The sequence below is a fragment of the Physella acuta genome, unplaced genomic scaffold, assembly GCF_028476545.2.
Source record: "Physella acuta isolate Inbredline_101_S28 unplaced genomic scaffold, ASM2847654v3 ptg000583l, whole genome shotgun sequence".
Lineage (NCBI taxonomy): Eukaryota > Metazoa > Mollusca > Gastropoda > Physidae > Physella > Physella acuta.
This window is the reverse complement of record NW_026732102.1, coordinates 1-11,398: the sequence shown is the minus strand read 5'-3', so window position 1 is coordinate 11,398 and position 11,398 is coordinate 1. Positions and strand designations below refer to the sequence as shown.

Below are 11,398 nucleotides of genomic sequence, written 5' to 3'. Positions count from 1 at the left end.
CTAAACCCCACCCCACCCGTCTCCACAGCCTAAAGCCCACCAACTCACCCTAGCACAACCTAACCAACCTCTAAATGTTAACACACGCACCGAAAACCACACAACAATCTGAACCACCACAAGACACGTCACCTCGCAAACAACACAACATTCAACAACATACATTAAAACCCACACTTCACTACCCCACATAACACCACACCCAATAACCCCACGATACACACACTTTACCCACCACGAACCGAACACACACACGTCACGCTAATGTTTTTATGAATTGAAGAAGAAACAAACTTGATCTTTCAAGTATAAAATCGGTTAAATTTTCAGCTACATTTTAATTTTTTTTTCATGCTGAATTTAATATTCCACATCACTACAACTTTACTTTGTTATAAGATCTCATTTAGTTAGGTTTTGTTTTTTCAATTACTCATTCCAGTACTATAATTCAAACGTTGATAATATTTTGTCATCAGAAGTCTAATTTCATTTAGATTGAACGAATATAATTTAAAAAAAGTGAAGTTAGGTATGTCATCGTGATTCATTTTCTTTGAAAGAAATATATGTATGCATCTATTTATAATCATTATTATATTATATATTTAAATAATATTAAAATATATATATAAATAAATTTATATATATATATATATATATATATATATATATATATATATATATATATATATATATATATATATATATATATATATATATATATATATATATATATACATACATATATATATATATATATATATATATATATATATATATATATATATATATATATATATATATATAGTTATAATAAAAATAATTGTGATTATTATATATAATTCTATACATGTTTTTTTTGCATTAGTTTTTAGATGCATATTGTTGAATCAGAATGGTAGTTTAAGTAAGGCCTAAGTTTAAAGTTAACATACTTTTAAAAAAAAAAAACAAATAGTATTATAACGTCACATTTTATTTTCTAAAGAGAAACAACTTATAAACAATTAGTCTAACATATTATCAATACAGGCGTTACTAGGTTGGTTGTAGCCATGAAAGGTAACTAGGGGTGTCACACCAGCCCCCTCCCCCTGTAACAATTTAGCTGTTTCAGTTTGGTGTTACCCCACCCAATACAACTTTATCATTTTAACAGGATAAACATTTGTCTAACGTTAATGACAAAATAATAAAGAGAAAGGAACAAAATTGTAACATCCTTAACTGTAATTCTAAAACCACTCCAGTGGTATTAAAGTTCTTTTTTCATAGAATAGTAGGTTGGACTAAAATATCAATATTTAATCAAAGGCCCCTCTAATCGGCGTAAAATGTTCTTTCTCAGAGTGACAGGAACAAAATTTAAGCTATAGCAGTCTACCCCTCGGTGTACAATTTGTGCAAAGTGGAGAGGAAGTTCTTGTAATTTTTCCCCCGTATGCGGGTCGCTGTCAGGGTTGTTGCCAAAAATGATGAGCTTGCTCCTATACGTCAGCGCACCATACAACTTCTTTTGAAAATTCCAAAGCTTAGCGAGAAATTTAAACTGTATGTGACCATCGTCAGTTGAATTCAGCACCAGCCATAAACTGCCAGAAGCCTGCAAAATGTAGTTGTGTTTGTCATTCTTGAAACTAATCAGGTGTTCAGCGGGTCCATCTAGGTTATCTAATCTGGTCCAAATGCTTGTCGATATATCCAGTTTATGAACGGCTGTTTCTACAACGTTGTCGTTACTACCCGAACAAAATAACAGGAGAAAGTTGTCCAGGATCATGGCATGTTTAACTTCAGAGTTTTGTGGCAAATGTGTGATTTTTTTTATTTTTGGGTTACGCGATTTTGGAGTCAATTTATAAATAATCTTGTTGTCTTTGTTTATTACGTAGATAAAATCTCCGTGTGAAATCAATAACAAATTGTGACTTGGTAGTTTCATCACTTCTTTCCAGTTGTCCTCACTAAAGACAAACATTTGACACGGTCCATTTGATTCGTTTAGTTCTGTTCCCGTTGCATAAAGTTCACCATTAAATGTAATAAGCTGAATGTTTTTGAATAAATCCACACACCTTTTCACGGAGAACATTTCTTCTTTCTCGGCACTTATTAAAAGAAAATGCCCCAGACGATTTGTATAAGCCCCCACATGCATGTACTCACTACAAGATCGGTGTATGGCAGCTGAAGGCCACTGATCGTGTCGGGATTCCTTGACATGGAATGACATGGCATCGACAATTATTGCCCTTGATTCTTTGTTTTCTGATATCATATCCATTTTTAGGACACGACATAGAAACAGATGACTCACAAGACATGTCCTGACTTCCCTCAACAGTTCAGTCAGTTTATCTTTTCTAGACGATGTCTCAGTTGATTCAATGTCAAGAGAGTTATTGGACTTTATTTTTTCTACTTGCATCTTAGCGTTTTCAGAAAAGTCCAAAATTTGAGCGGCATCTTGAAGTAGATTATAGCCGCATCCTTTTAATTCGTTTTCATCTACACATAGTATACTTTCAGTGTTCAGTTCATCATTGTTGTTTGTCAAGATTTGATTATCATTCTCCAATGCAGTGGCGTAGGCAGGGGGGGGGTTAGGGGGGGTTATAACCCCCCCCCCATGTACCCCCAATATGACTACCTTTTTACGTTAAGCTACAGCTATTGACTTGTGTCGATATTATTTAGGGCTTAAACACTAAACACTTAACCTGGCAGCCTCTAGAACAACAATGTATATCATTGTGATGAGAATTGCCTGTAGAATTTAGTTATGAATTTTATTATCGTGCTAAAGTTAAGTATAATAATCTGGAACGCAGTAGGCCAAGGGAAAGTTGGCCAAGGTTAGATCAGTTAAGGAGTGTCGAATGGGGAGGGGTGGGCTACGTGGGTAGGCCTTTGTTGTCTAATATGATTGTAGTGCAACCGGAAAGCGCCTAGAAATTTAAAAAAAAACAACAACGAAGGAATTGATTATTATTCGCATTGAGGTTCTATAATGTGTATGTTTTTACTACTTCAAAACATTTGAAATTCATTTCACTAATGGCGGATGAAACAGGGAAACTGAAAACTATTTAATTTTTAAAAAGATAAGTAAACTGAAAATGATAAAGATGGCAGAGGACACAAGGTTATCAGTTAAAGGGTGTGACAGGGGGGGGGGGGGTGAGGGTGGGTTTGAATATGGGTACGTCTCAATTACTACCGGATGCACATCTGGCAGGAAAGCGTGGGCTGGACCCACAATTGTTGACACAAAACTTAGTGTTGGTAGATATAAAAACTGCGTAGGTGGTTAAATATAGATGTAGAGCCAGGAACCTACAGTATTCATTTTTAGACAGTCAGAAAAGAAAGACCAATAATTATTTATTTTCTTATTCGCATAGTCGTGTTTTAATGTGTATCTTTTTGATAATTAAAGCAATTTAAATTCATTTTAATGATGTCGGATGGAAAAAGGAAATTTAAAACTACTTTATTAACTGATTTCTTTACAAAGAAAAATAAAACTGAAAATGATAAAAATGAAGATGGTACTATTGACTCTCAAACTACATTACATCAAGAAATTTCCATAAATTCAGCACCTTTGACTGTTTCTTATGCAAATGATATCGGCAATTTTATCAAAGGAGTTATTACAGATGATACACGGTTGTATTTATTAGAAAACATCTGGCGTCCCGAAGAACTTTTTAAATTTCCAGCAAGCGGACAAAGAAATTTAAAGTTTCAATATTCGTGGCTACTTAGGTGGAACTGGTTGACTTATTCCAAATTACTTGATGGCGCATTTTGCAAATATTGTGTTTTGTTTAGTTTGAATTATGGTGGTGTAGGTAGTCAGCCTTTAGGTAAGTTATCAAAAATTCCATTTTCAAACTGGAAAAAGGCAACAGACAAGTTTAATGAGCACCAGCAATGTGAATATCATAAAAGAGCAATTTTACTTTCCCAAAATCGTAAATCGGTTATGGAGAAAAAAATAGAACCTATTAACATCGCCTTGAACTCATCAGTAAGTCAACAAATTCTAGAAAATCGTTTAAAGTTAGCGCCCATAATAGAAACTATAATTTTTTGCGGCCGACAAGGTCTTGCACTTAGGGGGCACAGGGATTTCGGAAATTTTCAGTTGGAGGATCCTGACGAAAATGATGGAAATTTTCGAGCTCTTTTAAGATACAAAGCCATGGGTGGAGACGAAACACTTAAACATCATCTAGAAAATTCTTCAAAAAATGCAAGATACTTAAGTCCCACCATTCAGAATGAAGTGATAAATGTGTGCAATAAATTAATTGTTCAAAAGATTGTTGCGAAAATTACTTCTGTTAAATTGTTTTCTGTCTTAGCCGATGAAACTAGTGATATAGCTGGTATGGAGCAATTTTCGTTGTGTGTTCGCTACTATGATAACGACATAAAGAAAATAAGGGAGGATTTCCTACAGTTTGTAGGTGTAACTGATCTAACAGGCAAAGGACTTGCAAATGTTTTAATGGACACTCTAGCAAATTTACACATAGACGGTAATTTTATGATAGGTCAAGGATATGATGGAGCCGCTGCAATGAGTGGTCGACTTCATGGGGCGCAACAATATGTTGCTGAGAAATTTGATTTGGCTATTTACGTGCATTGCGCATCTCACAGTCTAAACCTAGCACTTTCTGATGCCTGCGAACTACCAGCTGTGAGAAACTGTATGGGAATTCTTAATAGTACATACAACTTTTTTAACACACCAAAACGACAATCTTTGCTTGCAAATTCAATAGAGAAATTAACACCTAAAGCATCAGCATCTCGACTTAAACGATTGTGCGCAACCAGATGGATTGAGCGTCATGAGTCTGTCAACGTTTTTATACAGCTTCAAAAAGCAACTGTTGATGCACTGGAAATTATGTCATCCTGGCACGATACAACAACTTCTTCAACAGCGGTTCAACTTTTAGGAGCAATTAGGAGTCTTGAGTTTCAAGTTTCTCTTAGAGTTATCTCAAAAATCTTTGCAGAATACTCCAAACAGAAAACTTTGATCTATCTGCGGCTCTAAAATTTACAGAAGATTCAAGTAGCCTACTAGTGAATATGCGGAAGGATGCTGAATCAGAATTTACTACCGTATTTAATGAAGTCAAAGACATTTGTGAGGACTTCGACATAGATATACTTATTCCACGTCGAGCTGGAAAACAAATTCAACGCTGCAATGTTATGGCAAATACGCCTGAAGAGTATTACAGAATAGCTGTATTTATTCCTTTCCTTGATTCGGTTATATGTCAAATAGGAGACAGATTGCTAAAACATAAATCTGTTTTGAGAGGTTTTATGTGTCTTTTACCCAATGACTCGGGTTTTACCAAAGAACAGGAAAAGAATGCCATAACACTTATGCAAAAATATGAACGTTTGATTAACAGCAGTGTCATCGATGAAAGCATTGGAGAACTGAAACTGTGGTGGCGCCACATTATTACAAGTGGAAATGTACCGCAAAACGCTCATCAAGCTTTTTTAATGTGTGACGTAAAAATATTTCCAACAGTACACAAACTACTGCAAATATTTGTAACATTGCCTGTAACAACTGCCGTTAGCGAACGCTCTTTTTCCACTCTCAGACGGCTAAAAACGTACTTGCGAAATACTACTTGCGAGGATAGACTAAATGGATTGGCATTATTAAATATTCACCGACAAATTGAAATTTTAGCGGATGAGGTTCTTGATGAATTAGCCAAGAGTCCAAGAAGACTTGAACTACGATTATAGGTAAGTAATGTTATAAGTACTTTTATCTGTTTGCTGTGTTCTAGTACTGTTATTGCGTCTATATATATATATATATATATATATATATATATATATATATATATATATATATATATATATATATATATATATATATATATATATATATATATATAAAATGCTGGAAAAAAATTGGAACCCCCCCCATGAGACGATCCTGGCTACGCCACTGCTCCAATGAGTTTATCATAATTTTAGGAACATATGCTACCCATTTGAGCACCGATTCCAGAACATCATCTTCTTTGCTGACAACTAAATCTTGACTTTTTATTAAATCCTTCACTTCGTTAACAGACATCGTTAAAAAGGTTGGAGAATGTCTAATTTCTTCAAAGTTTTTTAACATGAATATATGCAGTTGATCAAGGCATCTTTTTGAGCTTAACTGTGCTGCTGTCTCATATATGTTCCCCCACGTTTCAATGGCAATAGCGTCAATAGCAAAACTCTCACATAATTCCACCAAGAACATGATTTGCAACATATTCACTGCCCTCCATATTTCGATAGAATTCTCTGAAGTTAAATCTATTTCACCGCTGTAAAGTGTGTTTAAAATCGTCTTAAAAACCTCACTTGGAATATCATGCAGGACAACGCTGTTATCTGTCACCTCTCGTAAACGCGATCGGAAAAGTGCCTGGAAAAATTCAGAACACCCTGCTAGGATGAGTCGATGACATTTGATTGATTCGTCATCGATCTTAACCGTGAAGTCACAGAACATGTCGTCAGTCCGTACACCCCCCACACACTGGACGATTTTTGTGCAGATTTCCCGTGTGTTCATCATTGGAACACACCCTAAAATGTGTTAAAAGAGAGAAATATTGTACACATATAAACATTGTCATAACATATTTTTTGGAGCATTTTCATTATAGATCTAGATCTAGTGTGATGATGCTAGTTTAGGTCAAGTAGATAGAGAAACAGACTATAGATAGTTGGGTAGAAAGACCAACGGACGTACAGGAGCTGACCGGTCAGCTGATGACTGAGGTGTGGGCCAGTAGTTAGATTAGCGGCAGTTGATAGGTAGCTAGCGAAGAGAAGAGATGGCGTTACGTAGCGGTTAGAGACGGTCGTAATATGTAGAGCTAGGGAACAGTTAGATAGTGTTAGGATTGGACATGGGAGTGCGTAGTTAGTAGTAGTAGTAGTAGTAGATCGTATAGAATAGGCTAGTTAGGTAGGGAATTAATTTGATTGTTTAATAAAGGACATTATCTTTTGGATCGGACTTGTGTGTGTTAATTCCAAACTATAACCAGGCTGGTATTATCTTCATCACCCCCCCCCCCACTCACACATCTGGGTGGTTGCTGTTTATCCCCCCCCCCAACAACTGGTAGAGCAACGGAAAACCATCTAAACCATCCCCCCCCCCCCTCACATCTAGTCTATCTTCATTCTAAGACATTCTGCATTATTGTCTATCAAAAACGAATAATAAAATAATGAAACTAATAACAATCCTTAAATATATTCATAAGTCATAGTATAATGGTTCAATGTTACAATTTAAAAGTTAAGATAAAAATCTTTTACTGTTTATATTTACGTTTGGTAGGTTTACAAATGCGTTCTTTAGTCCGTAAAGTAATTGTCTTATAAATATAAATCATAATGTCGGAAGTAGAAACAGGGTGTACGCAAAGTTAAACGTGCTTTTGTGGTGCGATAGAATAATATTTCCCAATGAATTTTAGTGCGCAAATTCAAGGGAATGGAAAGCTCTCTAAGTCACTGAGTAAAACATGTCTATATGAACGGTGGATATTTTTCATAGTAGTCGTTAGATTACTAAAAGGAAATGACTTTTTATCACGTGATGTGCAACAGTAAAAGATTTCGACTTACGAATCTATGTACATTTTCTTAAACATATATTTTTTCATTACAAGTAGATTAGTAGCAAAAACCTTAATAGGCTTAAAGAAATATTTACGTAACATTCGACTGAGTTTTTAAAAATCTAAGTCATGTATAACTGTACATCATACTAATAATGGAAATTGAAGCAAAGTTTATAATTTATTGTGTTTAATTTTTTAAGTTCACACTAAATAAATTATATGTCGAGAAGTAAATTTCAGCCACACTACTAAATCTAGGTAGTAATAAGCCATTGGTGTACTCATGTACAGTGTAAACAGTTGTCTAAAGGAAGGAATTGAACTGAAGACTAGACCACTGTACCTTAGTGTTTCGTTGGCGAGTTTGGAAAATACGAAGTAGAGATTTCCAGCTAGTTTCTCTGTGTATATATATATATATATATATATATATATATATATATATATATATATATATATATATATATATATATATGCCTATATAATTCGCCTTAAAAGCCTATAGAAGCTTAATATCTTTTTGTTCTAAAGAGTGATGGCACCAAGGAAAATGATTCACAAGTGCTAGGGATACATTCGGACCTGACTGTTTGTATGCGCATATGTTCTAGGCAACAGTTGGACAATATACGTCTACCCCACATAGTGTTAGATAATATTTCCATTGACGTCTACTAAGAGTGTGTGGTTTCCAAAATGAGTGAACTATAAGTAAATAACATTGGGATTTTTTTTACCCATTTTTACCTTGCCCGACCCCTTCCTTCCAAACCCCACCACCCCACCCCCATACACAATTATCATTCATGCATGATCACACAATTCACAAACCCCGGCCCCTAACTAAAAATTATCCTCCCACGTTAGAAACACTGCTATTTTTCTTGTTTGTCTTTCAAAAGGGGAGATAATCAAGAAATATTGATATTGCGGGAGACTTTACTTGAGTTGCTCCCCGTGTAAGGAAAGTGATGGACATCTGCTGTTTGTTATGCACGTTTATATAGCAAAAACGACACTTTGTGTTTTAATATTTTTTTCGATTCCGGATCAATGTTTTATTCAATGATCAATGGTCATATTTATTTACAATAACAAATACATACAAAAAGTAAAACAACGGCTAAAATTCAGTTGAAGAAATAGGTTTTAAAGTAAAAATGTGGCATGACGCACAGCTACATAAATGGGACCCCCCCCCCCCACCACCCTCCCCGCCACCCCACCCTCGAGAACTAGAAGAATGATGCCATCTATGGATGACGCCAAACGTATTGGAGTCAAATCATGTTAGGAGAGAAGAATTTTTAAATATTTCTTGCTAGAAAACTTTAAAACGTAAAATCAAAAAAAAAATTATATAATATATTTAAGTTAGCCAGACAAAATGACAAATAAAGACCTACGGCAAGACACAAAACAACAGCCAATAGATCGGCACAGTAAAGCCCATAATAAGAATGGATCGGGCACACCCTGAGAAGGGGAGAGGACAACATCGCGAGGAAAGCATTAGACTGGAGTCCCCAGGTAAAAGGAAAATCAAGCCGGCCAAGGAAATCTTGGAGGAGGACAGTAGAAGATGAGGCAAGGGTTGAAGGGCTTACGTGGGCTAAAATAAAGAGAGCTGCCCAAAACTGAATCCGGTGGAGAGGTGAAACTGCAGCCATTTGCTACCCCAGGGGCCACAAAAGAACAATAGAAGAGAGAGTTATATAATATTATTCTATACCAATCTGAGACTTGGTAGCAGTAGACGTCAACCCATCCAAAAAGAGTACTCTAGAATTAAATAACTTTTGATCAGAGGTTGTCCCCCTTGGTCTTCTTTCGGCAGCTTCTGGTACGGGAAGTCAGTAGAATAGGTAATTCTTAGCATCACTGGGTGATATATATATATATATATATATATATATATATATATATATATATATATATATATATATATAGTTAGAGAGAGAGTTAGAGAGAGAGGGAGAGTTAGAGAGAGAGAAAGAGAGAGAGAGAGAGATTGATAGCGAGAGAGAGAGAGAGCGAGAGTTAGAGTTATAGAGAGTTTCAAGGGTCAAAAGATAATCACAACCTGAGATCTCTTTTTCAAATAACTAGGTTTTTTTTTTTTTGGTTTTTTTTTTTGGACGTGTAGCCTAATTTACAGCGTCAGTGTGCCTTGCATGTTCACTTTAGTATTACAGTTTTCACCATCGGCTTGTGAGGACAGATAAAGATTTACAATAGTAATACTTCTTTCTTACGTGTAGATACTTTCATTCTCTTAAGATGGTTTACGAGTACCTCGTTACGCGCCCGGAAGTGGACTCTAGTACTTCCTATGGCGTATCGTTTACCTCCAGAAGCCAAACAAGCCACAACCCCACATGAAATATACCGTGTATGCTAGGATTAACTGTTAACCTTTTCTAGTGAAACGATATACCATAATCTCACCAAAATTATCAGACATTTGAGCTTTTTGCTTCGGTTTTTCTTCACAGCACCGACACACCACGAACAAATTGATCGGCCTTTGAGTGCACGCACTAGACAACAACAAATCACCTCTGAGCGAGTAGAGATTGTGCGCAAGGATTTGTGCCCCTTGCTAACTTCACCTGTTGTTTCCCCTTATCAGCTCTTACCTCCCCTGCATTGCTTCTATAAATAGCTCAATGCTATAATTCTATTTAAAGTTCGTTCTCCATCCGATATGAAATGAGTTTTTTTTCTCATAGGAAGAGGGGGGGGGGGGGGGGGGGGGAGGGGGGAGGGTAGAGAGATAAGATAAAGTGCATGTAAATGTGTATGTTTAAACATTACAACTTGTTTCGTACAAAATTTAAAAACCATTAGCACGTTCTTAATAAATAAAACATGTGGTCAATAAACATTGCCTATATTTAGATATGGCACGCCCAGTTTAAAATAATTAGTTTATTTAAATTATCGTAACTATAATTAGACAGGGCGGATTGGTAAGTACTTAATGGTACATCCCCCCCACAACCCCCTCCCCTCAAGCTAAATTGCAGATAGCCTTTTCTGTATAAAGAACCTGTAAAGGATTAAACTCGGTATGTGATGGTAACAGGATTAATGGAGAGATAAATACAATGTGGGTAGGGTTTATTAAATTTGGAAGTGTTCCATGTGATTTGAAATATTAAAATCTCATTTTATTTTTTCTGATTTTACCTGTGCCCGGTGGTTATGTCCCTTTATGCAAACAGTACACATACCCCAGCCCAAGGGCCATAACAATTTGATTTGCATTTGTTAAGGATTTTAAAGAGTAGCATCATTAAGCAGTAGAGTTTTTTCAGCAATTGATTTATTTTTAATTAATAAGAACCTGTTCATTTCGAAACTAATTTTAATAAACTCTCGTGGATTAAGATATTTATGAACCAAAATACTCAACAATAGAAAAAACCGCAAATTGAAAATTAAAATCCTTAATTGAAAACTCCTAAGTAATTGGGCATAAACATTGATATTATGTAATAAAAATTATACGAGCCGACAAACTTATTTAACGTTTATTCATCCACATGAAGAGTAAATAAAAAAAAAACATTCGGATCATAAGATAAATAATTTTCAGTCAATTCATCGACTGCGATTGTTATAAAATAATTGACTTAACTACTTAACTTCTACTCAGTTGATTTAATTAAGATTAGTTAATTACTGAA

The 11,398-nt window shown here is 35.3% G+C and overlaps 2 protein-coding genes across 2 annotated transcripts; one reads left to right on the top strand and one right to left on the bottom strand.

The window, feature by feature from the left end:
* The first annotated feature begins 3,994 nt into the window (after positions 1-3,994).
* LOC131947119 (52 kDa repressor of the inhibitor of the protein kinase-like) lies at positions 3,995-5,083 on the top strand. The gene has a single exon (XM_059308226.1). It carries the CDS (start codon positions 3,995-3,997, stop codon positions 5,081-5,083), a length of 1,089 nt encoding a protein of 362 aa, XP_059164209.1.
* Positions 5,084-5,228: 145 nt separating this feature from the next.
* On the bottom strand, positions 5,229-6,591 carry LOC131947133 (kelch-like protein 40b). The gene is made up of 2 exons (XM_059308242.1): positions 6,010-6,591; positions 5,229-5,257 (listed from the first exon to the last, which is right to left on the bottom strand). Exons 1-2 carry the CDS (start codon positions 6,572-6,574, stop codon positions 5,229-5,231), a joined length of 594 nt encoding a protein of 197 aa, XP_059164225.1. The 5' UTR covers positions 6,575-6,591.
* Positions 6,592-11,398: the final 4,807 nt, after the last annotated feature.

Bases quoted from the DNA above. Each gene is read 5' to 3' on its own strand.
- LOC131947119 (XM_059308226.1), top strand. From the start codon at position 3,995: ATGGAGAAAAAAATAGAACCTATTAACATCGCCTTGAACTCATCAGTA.
- LOC131947133 (XM_059308242.1), bottom strand. From the start codon at position 6,574: ATGTTCTGTGACTTCACGGTTAAGATCGATGACGAATCAATCAAATGT. The intron at 5,258-6,009 runs GTAGCCAGGATC...AATACTCTTCAG, and splicing joins AAACTCATTGGAGCAGTGGC to GCGTATTTGCCATAACATTG.